This window comes from Tetrao urogallus (assembly GCF_951394365.1).
Source record: "Tetrao urogallus genome assembly, contig: scaffold_259, whole genome shotgun sequence".
In the NCBI taxonomy this organism is placed as follows: domain Eukaryota; kingdom Metazoa; phylum Chordata; class Aves; order Galliformes; family Phasianidae; genus Tetrao; species Tetrao urogallus.
In genome coordinates this window covers 1-17,594 of record NW_027638908.1, presented here as the reverse complement: position 1 = coordinate 17,594, position 17,594 = coordinate 1, and the positions used below count along the sequence as shown (strand labels likewise).

The 17,594-nt window shown below is 55.3% G+C and overlaps 1 protein-coding gene across 1 annotated transcript; it reads left to right on the top strand.

Moving 5' to 3' along the window:
• Positions 1–221: 221 nt before the first annotated feature.
• PDE2A (phosphodiesterase 2A) lies at positions 222–15,963 on the top strand (the record flags this gene model as incomplete). The annotated part of the gene is made up of 11 exons (XM_079551133.1): positions 222–333; positions 461–500; positions 1,226–1,289; positions 4,055–4,133; positions 4,241–4,418; positions 6,526–6,638; positions 7,826–7,903; positions 11,738–11,860; positions 11,962–12,032; positions 15,627–15,749; positions 15,876–15,963. Coding segments are annotated over 11 exons (1,069 nt in total), but the record flags the coding sequence as incomplete, so codon positions are not given.
• Between the last annotated feature and the right edge of the window lie 1,631 nt (positions 15,964–17,594).

Genomic DNA, 17,594 nt, shown 5'->3' with positions numbered 1-17,594 from the left:
CCATACTGTGACCCCCCCTCATGCTATGACCCCCCCCCCTCCTCCATGTTGGAATCCCACCCCCATTTTGGCAACCCCACAATGTTGAACCCCCCCCCCCCCCCCTTCCATTTTGGGGCTCCCCGATCTTGGGACCATACTGTGACCCCCACCCCCCCCCCCCCATATTGTACCCCCCCTGCCCCCCCTGTATGCCCCCCCCTCGCCCCCTCCCCCCATAGCTTCACACAGCAAGACGAACACAAGATCCAGCACTGCTTCTGCTACACCTCCACCGTGCTCACCAGCACCTTGGCCTTCCAGAAGGAGCAAAAGCTGAAGTGTGAGTGCCAGGTGAGCCCCCCCCCCGGACCCCCCCAACCCCCTCCCACCCCCCTGCACCCCCCCCACCCCCCAAGCCCCCCCACCCTCAGTGCTGACCCCATTTTTGACACCCCCCCCCCCCCCCCCATCCCCACAGGCTCTGCTGCAGGTGGCGAAGAACCTCTTCACTCACTTGGGTAGGAGGGGGGCACCCAGCTGCATGCATGTGTGCCCTGCTGCAGCTGCATGCATGCCCTGCTGCAGCCATGTGCATGCCCCGCTGCAGCCACATGCACGCCCTGCTGCAGCCACATGCCCTGCTACATGCTCACACACCGCTGCGTGCAAAAAGCTGCACCAAAGGAAGCTCTGCAGGACGTGCGTGCAGCGCTGCGTGAGCCTGCAAACCCAGCTGCACCTGCAGTCGTGCAAACGGGACTGCAGGTGATGCTTCACCTGTTGCGTGCATGCCCGTGCCCTGCAAACCCTGCTGCACGCATGCATTGCTCTGTGCACACGCACCCCTGCTGCAGGTGCATGCGTGCAGGGCTGCAGAAGCACACGAAGCACTGCGCACGCGTGTGCATGCAGCAGCACGTGCATGCAGCGCTGCCTGCTGTGGTCAACGCACGCTTGCATTGCTGCAGTGCGTGCATGCAACAACACTGCTTATGCGTGCACTGCTACAAAAGCAGGCTCTGCTGGGCGTGCATGCAGTGCTGCATGCGCCTGCATGCCTGCAAGCCTGCTTGCAGGCGCCTCATCTGCGCTGTGCACGTGCACCTTGTTGCACCACGTGCAACTGCAAGCATTGCAGCGCACGCAGACCTGCACTGCTGCATGCACTGCTGCATGCACGCCCATGCACTGCTGCATGCTCTGCTCAGAGCCCCCCCCTGAACCCCCCCCCCCCAATTTGCAGATGACGTCTCAGTGCTGCTGCAGGAGATCATCACAGAGGCGCGCAACCTCAGCAACGCCGAGATGTAAGAGGGGGTTTGGGGGGGGGGGGCACAAATTCAGCTCTGTGGGGGGGGTTGGGGAGGGGGGGGGGGGTCCCAATGGTCCCAATGATCCCAATGGTCCCCAATGGTCCCCAATGATCCCAACGGTCCCAATGATCCCAATGATCCCAATGATCCCAACGGTCCCCAATGATCCCAATGATCCCAATGGTCTCAGTGATCCCAAGGATCCCAATGGTCCCAATGATCCCAATGATCCCAATGATCCCAATGATTCCAATGGTCCCAATGATCCCAGTGATCCCAACTGTCCCAATGATCCCAACGGTCCCAATGATCCCAGTGATCCCAACGGTCCCAATGATCCCAATGATCCCAATGGTCCCAATGATACCAATGATCCCAATGATCCCAATGATCCCAATGGTCCCAATGATCCCAATGATCCCAATGATCCGAATGGTCCCAATGATCCCAATGATCCCAGTGATCCCAATGATCCCAATGATCCCAATGATCCCAACGATCCCAACGGTCCCCAGTGGTCCCAACAATCCCAATGATCCCAACGGTCCCAATGATCCCAATGATCCCAACGGTCCCAATGGTCCCCAATGATCCCAACGATCCCAGTGATCCCAATGATCCCAACGGTCCCAATGATCCCAATGATCCCAATGGTCCCAACGGTCCCAATGATCCCAATGGTCCCAACGGTCCCAATGATCCCAACAATCCCAACAATCCCAGTGGTCCCAACAATCCCAATGATCCCAATGGTCCCAATGATCCCAGTGATCCCAACGGTCCCAATGATCCCAATGATCCCAATGGTCCCAATGATACCAATGATCCCAATGGTCCCAATGATCCCAATGGTCCCAGTGATCCCAATGATCCCAATGATCCCAATGATCCGAATGGTCCCAATGATCCCAGTGATCCCAATGATCCCAATGATCCCAACGATCCCAACGGTCCCAGTGATCCCAACAATCCCAATGATCCCAGTGATCCCAACTGTCCCAATGATCCCAACGATCCCAACGGTCCCAATGATCCCAATGATCCCAATGACCTCAATGCTCCCAATGATCCCAATGATTCCAATGATCCCAATGATCCCAGTGATCCCAATGGTCCCAATGATCCCAATGATCCCAATGATCCCAATGGTCCCAACAGTCCCAATGATCCCAACGATCCCAACGGTCCCAATGATCCCAATGATTCCAATGATCCCAATGATCCCAACGATCCCAACGATCCCAACGGTCCCAGTGGTCCCAATGATCCCAGTGATCCCAATGGTCCCAATGATCCCAATGATCCCAATGATTCCAATGATCCCAATGGTCCCAATGATCCCAATGATCCCAATGATCCCAATGGTCCCAGTGGTCCCAATGATCCCAACGATCCCAATGGTCCCAATGATCCAATGGTCCCAATGATCCCAATGATCCCAACGGTCCCAATGATCCCAATGATCCCAATGATCCCAATGGTCCCAATGATCCCAATGATCCCAATGATCCCAGTGATCCCAATGATCCCAACGGTCCCAACGGTCCCAACGGTCCCCAATGGTCCCAATGATCCCAATGGTCCCAATGATCCCAATGATTCCAATGGTCCCAATGATCCCAATGGTCCCAATGATCCCAGTGATCCCAATGGTCCCAATGATCCCAATGATCCCAACGGTCCCAACGGTCCCAGTGATCCCAACAATCCCAATGATCCCAGTGATCCCAATGATCCCAATGATCCCAATGATCCCAACGATCCCAACGGTCCCAGTGATCCCAACAATCCCAATGATCCCAGTGATCCCAATGATCCCAATGATCCCAATGATCTCAACGATCCCAATGATCCCAGTGATCCCAACGGTCCCAATGATCCCAATGATCCCAATGATCCCAACGGTCCCAATGATCCCAATGGTCCCAGTGATCCCAATGATCCCAATGCTCCCAATGATCCCAATGATCCCAGTGGTCCCAATGGTCCCAATGATCCCAATGATCCCAACGGTCCCCAATGATCCCAATGATCCCAGTGGTCCCAATGGTCCCAATGATCCCAATGGTCCCAATGATCCCAATGATCCCAACGGTCCCAATGGTCCCAATGATCCCAACGATCCCAGTGATCCCAATGATCCCAACGGTCCCCAATGATCCCAATGATCCCAATGGTCCCAACGGTCCCAATGATCCCAATGGTCCCAACGGTCCCCAATGATCCCAACAATCCCAATGATCCCAGTGGTCCCAACAATCCCAATGATCCCAATGATCCCAATGATCCCAGTGATCCCAACTGTCCCAATGATCCCAACGGTCCCAATGATCCCAATGATCCCAACGATCCCAACGGTCCCCAGTGATCCCAACAATCCCAATGATCCCAGTGATCCCAACTGTCCCAATGATCCCAACGATCCCAACAGTCCCAATGATCCCAATGATCCCAATGACCTCAATGGTCCCAATGATCCCAATGATTCCAATGATCCCAATGATCCCAATGATCCCAATGATCCCAATGGTCCCAATGATACCAATGATCCCAACGGTCCCCAATGATCCCAACGGTCCCAATGATCTCAACGGTCCCCAAGGATCCCAGTGATCCCAACGATCCCAGTGATCCCAACGGTCCCAATGATCCCAATGATCCCAGTGATCTCAACTGTCCCAACAGTCCCCCATGGTCCCAGTGATCCCAATGATCCCAATGATCCCAATGATCCCAATGCTCCCCACCTTGTCTTGCAGCTGCTCCGTGTTCCTGCTGGACCGCCACAGCCACGAGTTGGTGGCCAAAGTGTTTGACGGCGGCGTGGTGGATGATGAGGTATCATTGGGCAGCATGGAGGGGGGGGCTGATGGACATCCAACTCCCCTCGTTATCCTTAATATTGAGGATAATATTAATATTAAACCCCCCCCCCTGCCTTGCAGAGCTATGAGATCCGGATCCCAGCAGATCAGGGCATCGCCGGGCACGTGGCGACCACTGGGAAGATCCTGAACATCCCCGATGCCTACGCGCATCCCCTCTTCTACAGGGGAGTGGATGACAGCACCGGGTTCCGAACCAGGAACATCCTCTGCTTCCCCATCAAGAATGAGAGTCAGGGTGAGGGGGGGGGGGGGGGTTGGCGTCCGGAGGGGAGACCCGCATCGGGGGCTGGGGGGGGTTAGAATGTGGGGATGGGGGGGAGGGGGGGGACAGAAGGATGTGGGACAGATGGACGTGGGGACACAGGGATGCAGGGATGCGTGGATAGAGGGAGCAGGGACACATGGACACGTGGGCAGGAGGACACGTGGACAGACATGTGGACATAGGGGTAGGGGGACGTGGAGACAGATGGACGTGGGGACATGGGGATACAGGGATGCGTGGATAGAGGGAGCAGGGACATGCAGGCACATGGACAGAAGGACACGTGGACAGACATGTGGACATAGGGGTAGGGGGACGTGGGGATAAAGGGGTGCGTGGGTAGAGGGAGCGGGGACACATGGACACGTGGACAGGAGGACACGTGGACAGACATGTGGACATGGGGGTAGGGGGACAGATGGACACAAGGACAGGTGGACATGGGGACACATGGACCTGGGGACAGATGGACATGGGGACACAGGGATACAGGGATGCGTGGGTAGAGGGAGCAGGGACACGGACAGAAGGACAGGAGGACACGTGGACAGACATGTGGATTTAGGGGCAGGGGGACATGGGGACATGAGGACAGATGGACGTGGGGACACATGGATGTGGGGACAGATGGACATGGGGACACACGGACATGGGGACAGATGGACATGGGGACACATGGATGTGGGGACACACGGACATGGGGACAGATGGACATGGGGACATGGGGATACAGGGATGCATGGATAGAGGGAGAAGGGACATGTAGACGCAGGGACAGGAGGACGTGTGGACAGACATGTGGACATAGGGGTAGGGGGACGTGGGGACAGATGGACGTGGGGACACACAGACATGGGGACACAGGGATAAAGGGATGTGTGGGTAGAGGGAGCAGGGACATGGAGACACGTGGACAGAAGGACACATGGACAAACAGACACATGGACATAGGAGTGTGGGGACGTGGGGACAGATGGACGTGGGGACACACGGACACGGGAATAAAGGGATGTGTGGGACTGAGGACACGGGGACACGGACACACAGACACGTGGAAATAGGGATTGAGGACGTGGGGACACGTGGATGGAGGGACACAGGGACACACGGACACAGGGACAGAGGGACGTTGTGGCACAGGGACATGGAGACAGGGATGTAGGGACGCGGACAGACAGACATACGAACATGAGGACAGAGGGACACACGGACACAGGGACACGCGGGGAAATAGACACGGAGACGGGGACACACGGACACGGGGACACGCAGACAGAGGGACACATGGGCACAGAGAGACACGGACGTGAGGACAGAAGGACAGACAGAAGGACAGACACACGGACTCATAGGGACGCAGGCAGACAGATGGACACGTGGACAGAGGGACGCATGGAGACGTGGGTGCAGATAGGGGCACACGGATGGGGGACAAAGGGACACGGGGACATGTGGAGGTGGTGGCACAGGGACATATGGACAGAAGGACACGCGGACACACGGACAGAAGGATGCAGGGACACACAGACATGTAGACAGAGGGACGCATGGAGACGTGGGCACACGGGCGCAGATAGGGACACACGGATGGAGGGACAAAGGGACACGGGGACACGTGGAGGTGGTGGCATGGGGGACATATGGACAGAAGGACACGCGGACACACGGACAGAAGGACATGTGGACACATGGACAGAAGGACATGTGGACTCACAACTATAGGGATGCAGACAGACAGATGGACACGTGGACAGAGGGACACATGGAGACGTGGGCACACGGGCGCAGATAGGGGCACACGGATGGAGGGACAAAGGGACACGGGGACACGTAGAGGTGGTGGCATGGGGGACATATGGACAGAAGGACACGCGGACACACGGACTCATGGCTATAGGGACGCAGGCAGACAGATGGACACGTGGACAGAGGGACGCATGGAGACGTGGGCACACGGGTGCAGATAGGGACACACAGATGGAGGGACAAAGGGACACAGGGGCCCATGGGCAGAGGGACACACGGACACGGGGTCACCCCCCCCCCCCCCGACCCCCTGACCCCGTTGTGTCCCCAGAGGTCATCGGGGTGGCCGAGCTGGTCAATAAGATCAACGGGCCGTGGTTCAGTAAGTTCGACGAGGATCTGGCCACCGCCTTCTCCATCTACTGCGGGATCAGCATCGCGCACGTGAGTGGCTGTGGGGTGACACCGTCCCATGGGGTCACACCGTCCCATGGGGTCACACCGTCCCATGGGGTCACCCAATCCCATGGGGTCACCCAGTCCCATGGGGTCACCCAATCTCATGGGGTCACACCGTCCCCTGGGGTCACCCGGTCCCCTGGGGTCACCAAATCCTATGGCGTCCTCCAGTCCCATGGGGTCACCCAGTCCCACCCAGTCCCATGGGTCACCCAATCCCATGGGGTCACACCGTCCCATGGGGTCACACCGTCCCATGGGTCACCCGGTCCCCTGGGGTCACACCATCCCATGGGGTCACCCAGTCCCATGGGGTCACCCAATCTCATGGGGTCACCCAGTCCCATGGGGTCACCTGGTCCCCTGGGGTCATCCCATCCCGTCGGGTCATCCAGTCCCGCCCAATCCCATGGGGTCACCAAATCCTACGGCGTCCTCCAGTCCCATGGGGTCACCCAGTCCCACCCAGTCCCATGGGGTCACCCAATCCCATGGGGTCACCCAGTCCCCTGGGGTCACACCGTCCCCTGGGGTCACCCGGTCCCCTGGGGTCACCCAATCTCATGGGGTCACCCATTCCCATGGGGTCACCCAGTCCCCTGGGGTCACCCAGTCCCCCGGGGTCATCCCATCCCATTGGGTCATCCAGTCCCGCCCAACCCCATGGGGTCACCCATTCCCATGGGGTCACACCGTCCCATGGGGTCACCCAGTCCCACCCATTCCCCTGGGGTCACCCATTCCCATGGGGTCACCCAGTCCCACCCATTCCCCTGGGGTCACCCAATCCCATGGGGTCACCCAGTCCCACCCCGTCCCATGGGGTCACCCAATCCCATGGGGTCACCCAATCCCATGGGGTCACCCCGTCCCATGGGGTCACCCAATCCCATGGGGTCACCCAGTGCCACCCAATCCCATGTTGTCACCCAATCCCATGGGATCTTCCCATCCCACCCGATCCCACGTTGTCACCCAACGCCATGGGGTCACCCTCTCCCACCCCATCCCATCAAATCCCTCCTTCCCACCCCTATCAGCCCCGTGCCATCCCCCAACCTTTGCGGGGCAGCGAACACGCGGGGAACCGGCGACGTCCCCCAGGCTGTGGGGTGGGCTGTGGGGGTTCTCCCCCAACTCCCCCCCCACGCGCCCCCTTCCTGCCCCCCCAGTCTCTGCTGTACAAGAAGGTGAACGAGGCGCAGTACCGCAGCCACTTGGCCAACGAGATGATGATGTACCACATGAAGGTGACGCCCCTGCCATCGTGTCCCCATCGCGGCCCCCCCACGGCGCCCCATGGATGCATCCCCGGCATGAACGTGCCCCACTGATGAGCCCCCGCGGCCTACAAGTGGGGGGCAGCCCAGTGTCCCCATGGGGTGCCCCCATCAAGGGGGGATGGAAAGGGGGGGTTCCCTTGTGGGGCGCCCCCATGCTGCGCAGCCAGGCTGTGATGCGGTTACCAGGTGACGTGGCCCCACGGCCTGCCCCCAAAATGGAATCCCATGGATTGCCCCCATGGTGCTGCTCGGGATGCGCCCCACAACGGGGCCCCATGGCACGGCCCCACAGTGTACCCATAGCGTTACCCATAATGCATCCCAGTGATGGACCCCATAACATAACCCCATAAGTTACCCCAGTGATGGACCCCATAACATAACCCCATAATGCATCTCAGTGATGGACCCCATAACATAACCCCATAATGCATCCCAGTGATGAACCCCATAACATAACCCCATAATGCATCCCAGTGATGGACCCCATAACTTAACCCCACTTAACCCCATAATGCATCCCAGTGATGGACCCCATAACATAACCCCATAATGCATCCCAGTGATGGACCCCATAACTTAACCCCACTTAACCCCATAATGCATCCCAGTGATGGACCCCATAACATAACCCCATAATGCATCCCAGTGATGGAACCCATAACTTAACCCCATAAGTTACCCCAGTGATGAATCCCATAACATAACCCCATAATGCATCCCAGTGATGGACCCCATAACATAACCCCATAATGCATCCCAGTGATGGACCCCATAACTTAACCCCACTTAACCCCATAATGCATCCCAGTGATGGACCCCATAACATAACCCCATAATGCATCCCAGTGATGGACCCCATAACATAACCCCATAATGCATCCCAGTAATGAACCCCATAACTTAACCCCATAATGTACCCCATAGCATAACCCCATAGCGTACCCCATAATGCATCCCAGTGATGAACCCCATAACATAACCCCATAATGCATCCCAGTGATGGACCCTATAACATAACCCCATAAGTTACCCCAGTGATGGACCCCATAACATAACCCCATAAGTTACCCCAGTGATGAACCCCATAACATAACCCCATAATGCATCCCAGTGATGGACCCCATAACTTAACCCCATAAGTTACCCCAGTGATGAACCCCATAACATAACCCCATAATGCATCCCAGTGATGGACCCCATAACTTAACCCCACTTAACCCCATAATGCATCCCAGTGATGGACCCCATAACATAACCCCATAATGCATCCCAGTGATGGACCCCATAACACAGCCCCACAATGTACCCCATAATGCATCCCAGTAGTGAACCCCATACCATAACCCCATAATGCATCCCAGTGATGGAACCCATAACATAACCCCATAAGGAACCCCATAACATAACCCCATAATGTACCCCAGTGATGAACCCCATAACATAACCCCAAATGCATCCCAGTAATGAATCCCATAACTTAACCCCATAATGTACCCCATAACATAACCCCATTGCTTACCCCATAATGTATCCCAGTGATGAACCCCATAACATAACCCCATAATGTATCCCAGTGATGGACCCCATAACATAACCCCATAATGCATCCCAGTGATGAACCCCATAACATAACCCCATAATGTATCCCAGTGATGGACCCCATAACATAACCCCATAAGTTACCCCAGTGATGGACCCCATAACATAACCCCATAATGCATCCCAGTGATGGACCCCATAACATAACCCCATAATGCATCCCAGTGATGGACCCCATAACATAACCCCGTAAGTTACCCCAGTGATGGACCCCATAACACAGCCCCACAATGTACCCCATAATGCATCCCAGTAGTGAACCCCATACCATAACCCCATAATGCATCCCAGTGATGGAACCCATAACATAACCCCATAAGGAACCCCATAACATAACCCCATAATGTACCCCAGTGATGAACCCCATAACATAACCCCAAATGCATCCCAGTAATGAATCCCATAACTTAACCCCATAATGTACCCCATAACATAACCCCATTGCTTACCCCATAATGTATCCCAGTGATGAGCCCCATAACATAACCCCATAATGTATCCCAGTGATGGACCCCATAACATAACCCCATAATGCATCCCAGTGATGGACCCCATAACATAACCCCATAATGCATCCCAGTGATGGACCCCATAACTTAACCCCATAATGCATCCCAGTGATGGACCCCATAACATAACCCCATAATGCATCCCAGTGATGGACCCCATAACATAACCCCATAATGCATCCCAGTGATGGACCCCATAACATAACCCCATAATGCATCCCAGTGATGGACCCCATAACACAGCCCCACAATGTACCCCATAATGCATCCCAGTAGTGAACCCCATACCATAACCCCATAATGTACCCCAGTGATGGACCCCATAACATAATCCCATAAGGAACCCCATAACATAACCCCATAATGTACCCCAGTGATGAACCCCATAACATAACCCCAAATGCATCCCAGTAATGAACCCCATAACTTAACCCCATAATGTACCCCATAACATAACCCCATTGCTTACCCCATAATGTATCCCAGTGATGAGCCCCATAACACAGCCCCATAGGCTGGACCAACTTTAGGGCCAACTTTGGGACCATCTTTGGAACCAACTTTGGGACCAACTTTGGGACCTGCTTTGGGACCAACTTTGGGGCCAACTTTGAGCCAACTTTGGAACCAACTTTGGGACCAACTTTGGGGCCAACTTTGAGCCACCTTTGGGACCAACTTTGGGACCAACTTTGGGGCCAACTTTGAGCCAACTTTGGAACCAACTTTGGGACCAACTTTGGGGCCAACTTTGAGCCACCTTTGGGACCAACTTTGGGACCAACTTTGGGGCCAACTTTGAGCCAACTTTGGAACCAACTTTGGGACCAACTTTGGGACCAACTTTGGGACCAACTTTAGGACCAACTTTGGGACCAACTTTGGGACCAACTTTGGGGCCAACTTTGAGCCACCTTTGGGACCAACTTTGGGACCAACTTTGAGCCACCTTTGGGACCAACTTTGGGACCAACTTTGGGCCAACTTTAGGGCCAACTTTGGGGCCAACTTTGAGCCACCTTTGGAACCAACTTTAGGACCACCTTTGGAACCAACTTTGGGACCAACTTTGGGGCCAACTTTGAGCCAACTTTGGAGCCAACTTTGGGACCAACTTTGGGGCCAACTTTGAGCCACCTTTGGGACCAACTTTGGGACCAACTTTGGGGCCAACTTTGAGCCACCTTTGGAACCAACTTTGGGACCAACTTTGGGACCAACTTTAGGGCCAACTTTGGGACCAACTTTGAGCCACCTTTGGAACCAACTTTGGGACCAACTTTGGGACCAACTTTGGGACCAACTTTAGGACCAACTTTGGGACCAACTTTGAGACCAACTTTGGGGCCAACTTTGAGCCACCTTTGGGACCAACTTTGGGGCCAACTTTGAGCCACCTTTGGGACCAACTTTGGGGCCAACTTTGGGACCAACTTTAGGACCAACTTTGGGCAAACTTTGAGCCAACTTTGGGGCCAACTTTGAGCCACCTTTGGAACCAACTTTGGGACCAACTTTGGAACCAACTTTGGGATCAACTTTGGGACCAACTTTGGGACCAACTTTAGGACCAACTTTAGGGCCAAAACTTTGAGGCCAACTTTGAGACCAACTTTGGGCCAACTTTGGGACCAACTTTGGGACCAACTTTGGGACCAACTTTGGGCCAACGTTGGTGTCTGTGCTCCAGGTGTCGGATGACGAATACACCAAGCTGCTGAGCGAGGGCATCCAACCGGTGGCCGCCATCGACCCCAACTTCGCCGCCTTCAGCTACACGCCGCGCTCGCTGCCCGAGGACGACACCTCCATGGTGAGGACGGCGTTGGGGACGGTCCCCCGTTGCGGCCACCCCCCCGTTGGGGTCGGGTTCCCCCGGGGGTGACCCCCCCTGGCCGCCCCGTGTCCCCGCAGGCCATCCTCAGCATGCTGCAGGACATGAACTTCATCAACACCTACAAGATGGACAGGCAGACGCTCACCAGGTGGGGGTGGGACTTGGGCCCTAAACCTTACCTTGACCCCAACCCGAAGCCTGACCCCAAACAAAACCCTGACCCTAAACATAAACCTGACCCTAAACATAACCCTGATCCTAAACATAACCTTGACCCTAAACATAACCTTGATCCCAACACTATTCCTGACCCCAAACAAAACCCTGACCCTAAACATAACCCTGATCCTAAACATGACCTTGACCCCAACCCTACTCCTGACCCTAAACATAACCCTGATCCTAAACATGACCTTGACCCCAACCCTACTCCTGACCCTAAACATAACCCTGATCCTAAACATGACCTTGACTCCAACCCAATTCCTGACCCCAAACAAAACCCTGGCCTTAATCCCTACCCTAAATACAACCTTGACCCCAACCCTATTCCTGATCTGAAACATAAACCTTGACCCTAAACATAAACCTGACCCTAAACACAACCTTGACCCCAACCCTATTCCTGACCCTAAACGTAACCCTGACCCTAAACATAACCTTGACCCCAACCCTATTCCTGACCCTAAGCAAAACCCTGGCCTTAATCCCAACCCTAACACAACCTTGACCCCAACCCTATTCCTGACCCTAAATGTAACTCCGACCCTAAAAGTAACCTTGACCCCAACCCTATTCCTGATCAGAAACATAAACCCTGACGCTAAACATAACCCTGACCCTAAACGTAACCTTGACCCCAACCCTATTCCTGACCCCTCAAAAAATCCTGACCTTAATCCTGACCCTAAACACGACCTTGACCCCAACCCTACTCCTGACCCTAAACATAACCCTGACCCTAAACGTGACCTTGACCCCAACCCTATTCCTGATCTGAAACATAAACCCTGACCTTAACCCTGACCCTAAACATGACCTTGACCCCAACCCTATTCCTGACCCCAAACAAAACCCTGACCCTAAACATAACGCTGATCCTAAACATGACCTTGACTCCAACCCAATTCCTGACCCCAAACAAAACCCTGGCCTTAATCCCTACCCTAAATACAACCTTGACCCCAACCCTATTCCTGATCTGAAACATAAACCTGATCCTAAACATAACCCTGACCCTAAACACAATCTTGACCCCAACCCTATTCCTGACCCTAAATGTAGCCCTGACCCTAAATGTAACCTTGACCCCAACCCTATTCCTGACCCCAAACAAAACCCTGGCCTTAATCCCAACCCTAAACACAACCTTGACCCCAACCTTAATCCTGACCCTAAACAAAACCCTGACCTTAACCCTGACCCTAAACGTAACCTTAACCCCAACCCTATTCCTGACCCTAAGCAAAACCCTGGCCTTAATCCCAACCCTAACACAACCTTGACCCCAACCCTATTCCTGACCCTAAATGTAACCCTGACCCTAAACGTAACCTTGACCCCAACCCTATTCCTGACCTGAAACATAACCCTGACCTTAGACCTGACCCTAAACATGGCCTTGACCCCAACCCTATTCCTGACCCCAAACAAAACCCTGACCTTAACCCTGACCCTAAACATAACCTTGACCCCAGCCCTATTCCTGACCCTAAACATAACCCTGACCTTAACCCTGACCCTAAATGTAACCTTGACCCCAGCTCTATTCCTGACCCTAAACATAACCATGACCCTAAACACAACCTGGACCCCAACCCCATCCCTGACCCAACTCTCTCCGTAGCCCTACACACAACCCTAATTCTGACCCTAATTCTAACCCCTATTCTGTCCCTGCCCCAACCCTAACAGTGACCACGACCCTAAACACCATCCTGACCCTAACCCTAATCCTGTCCTTAACCCAGACTCCAATGCTGACCGTGACCCCAATCCTCAGCTTAACCCGACCCGAACCCTGACCCGACTGCCGACTCCAATCCTAAATCAGTCTCTAACCCTGACCCCAACTGCATCCCCAGCCCCAACCCTGACCCTAACCATGACCCCAACCCTAACCCTAACCATGACCCCAACCCCAACCCTGACCCTAACCATGACCCCAATCCCGACCCCAACCCCAACCCCAACCCTGACCCCAACCCCAAACCCAAACCCAACCCCGACCCCAACCCCAACCCCAACCCCAACCCCAACTCCAACCCCAACTCCAACCCCAACCCCAACTCCAACCCCAACCCCAACCCCAACCCCAACCCCAACCCCAACCCCAACTCCAACCCCAACCCCAACCCCAACTCCAACCCCAACCTCAACTCCAACCCCAACCCCAACCCCAACTCCAACCCCAACCCCAACCCCAACTCCAACCCCAATCCCAACCCCAACCCCAACCCCAACTCCAACCCCAACCTCACTCCAACCCCAACCCCAACCCCAACCCAACCCCAACCCCAACCCCAACCCCAACTCCAACTCCTACCCCAACCCCAACCCCAACCCCCAACCCAACCCCAACTCCAACTCCAACCCCAACCTCAACTCCAACACCAACCCCAACCCCAACCCCAACCCCAACTCCAACCCCAACCCCAACTCCAACCCCAACCCCAACCCCAACCCCAACTCCAACCCCAATCCCAACTCCAACCCCAACCCCAATCCCAACTCCAACCCCAACCCCAACCCCAACTCCAACCCCAACTCCAACCCCGACCCCAACCCCGACCCCGACCCCGACCCCCGACCCCAACCCCACCCCGACCCCAACCCCAACCCACCCCAACCCCAACCCAACTCCAACCCCAACCCCAACCCCAACTCCAACCCCACCCCAATCCCAACTCCAACCCCAACCCCAACCCCAACTCCAACCCACTCCAACCCCAACCCCACTCCACCCCACCCCAACCCCAACTCCAACCCCAACCCCAACCCCAACTCCACCCCAACCCCAATCCCAACTCCAACCCACCCCAACCCCAACCCACTCCAACCCCACCCCAATCCCAACTCCAACCCCAACCCCAACTCCAACCCCACCCCAACCCCTACCCCAACCCCAACTCCAACCCCAACCCCAACCCCCACTCCAACCCCAACCCCAACCCCAACTCCAACCCCAATCCCAACCCCACCCCAACCCCAACCCCAACTCCAACCCCAACCCCAATCCCAACTCCAACCCCAACCCCAACCCCAACCCCAACCCCAACTCCAACCCCAACCCCAACTCCAACCCCAACCCCAACTCCAACTCCAACCCCAACCCCAACCCCAACTCCAACCCCAACCCCAACCCCAACTCCAACCCCAACCCCAACTCCAACCCCAATCCCAACTCCAACCCCAACCCCAATCCCAACTCCAACCCATACCCCAACTCCAACCCATACTCCAACTCCAACCCCTACCCCTATCCCAACCCCAATCCCAACCCCAACCCCAACCCCTACTCCTTCCTCTACTCCAACCCCAACCCCTTTTCCAAACCCTTCTCCAATCCCAGCTCCAATCCCATCTCCAACCTCAACTCCAACCCAACCTCACCTTTAACCCCAACTTCAGCCTCAACTCCAACCCATCCTCAACTCCAACCCCAACCCCAACCCCAATTCCAACCTCATCTCTAATCCTACCCCATCCTGATTCCCACCCTCTGACCCCTCTCTTGCCCCAGGTTCTGTTTGATGGTGAAGAAGGGCTACCGGGACCCCCCGTACCACAACTGGATGCACGCCTTCTCCGTCTCCCACTTCTGCTACCTGCTCTACAAGAACCTGGAGCTCTCCAACTACTTGGAGTATGGCCCGGCCCCATACCCCACCCCATACCTGACCCCATACCTGACCCCATACCCACCCTATGACCTCCCCGAGGTGCTCCGTGCCTCAGTTTCCCCCTTCCTTCTCCCCCCCTTTTCCCCCAGGGACATTGAGATCTTCGCGCTCTTCATCTCATGCATGTGCCATGACCTCGACCACCGCGGCACCAACAACTCCTTCCAGGTGGCCTCGGTGAGTGCCAGGGGATGAGGAGTGGGGTTGTGGGGTTGTGGGGTCATGGGGGGTGGGGACATCGATGGGGTAGGGTTGGGGTCAGGTTGGGGTTTGGGGATTGGGTCGGGATTGGGGTCGGGGTTGGGGTTAGGTTTACAGTTAGGTTGGGGGTCAGGGTTGGGGTCACAGTTAGGGTTAAGGTTGGATTTAGGCTTAGGGTTGAGGTTGGGGTCGTAGTTAGGGTCACAGGGTTAAGGTTAGAGTCAGGGTTTTGGGGTCAGGGTGGAGGTTAGGGTCACAGTTTTAGGGTCACAGGCTTAGGGTTGGGATCAGGGTCACAGCGAGGCTTAAAGTTGAGGTCGTGGTCAGGGCTGGGTTTAGGATCATGTTTAGCGTTTGGGTTAGGGTTGGGATTAGGGTCACTCAGGGTTAGGGTTGGGGTCAGGCTTGGCGTTAGGGTCACAGGCTTAGGGATGAAGTTAGAGTCAGGATTGGGTTAGGGTTGATTTTGGGGTCAGGGTTGGAGCTAGGATTATAGGGTTAGGGTTAAGGTTGGCTTCAGGTATTGGGTTGGCATTGATTTTGGGATCTAGGGTCAGGGTCAGGGTCAGCCACAGTCAGGACTGGGATTAGGGCCGGGTTTAGGGTCAGAGTTAGGGTTTAGAGTCAGGGTTAGGGTTGGGGTCAGCGTTAGGGTTGGGGTCAAAATTAGGGTTAGGGTCAGGGTTAGGGTCAGTAGTAGAGTTAGGATCAGGATTTTGGTTAGGGTCAAGGTCATGCTTAAGGTCAGGGTTAGGGTTAGGGTCAGGATTAGGGTTAGGATCAAGTTTAGGGTCACAATTTAGGGTTGAGGTCAGCAGTGGGGTTAAAATTGGGGTGAGGGTCAAAAGTAGTGTTAAGGTTGGGATCATGGTTGGGGTCATGGTTAGGATTAAGGTTGGGGTCATGGTTGGGGTCGTGGTTAGGATTTGGGTCGGGGTCATGGTTGGGGTCGTGGTTAGGATTAGGGTCGGGGTCATGGTTGAGGTCGTGGTTAGGATTAGGGTCAGGGTCATGGTTGGGGTCATGGTTAGGATTAGGGTTGGGGTCATGGTTGAGGTCGTGATTAGGATTTGGATCGGGGTCATGGTTGGGGTCATGGTTAGGATTAGGGTCAGGGTCATGGTTGGGATCATGGTTAGGATTTGGGTTAGGGTCATGGCTGGGGTCATGGTTAGGATTAGGGTTGGGGTCATGGTTGAGGTCGTGGTTAGGATTAGGATCGGGGTCATGGTTGGGGTCATGGTTAGGATTAGGGCTGGGGTCATGGTTGGGATCATGGTTAGGATTTGGGTTGGGGTCATGGTTGAGGTCGTGGTTAGGATTAGGATCGGGGTCATGGTTCGGGTCATGGTTAGGATTAGGGTTGGGGTCATGGTTGAGGTCGTGGTTAGGATTAGGATCGGGGTCATGGTTGGGGTCATGGTTAGGATTAGGGTCGGGGTCATGGTTGGGTCGTGGTTAGGATCAGGGTCAGGGTCATGGTTGGGGTCATGGTTGGGGTCATGGTTAGGATTTGGGTTGGGGTCATGGTTGGGGTCATGGTTAGGATTAGGGTCGGGGTTCATGGTTGAGGTTGTGGTTAGGATTTGGATCAGGGTCATGGTTGG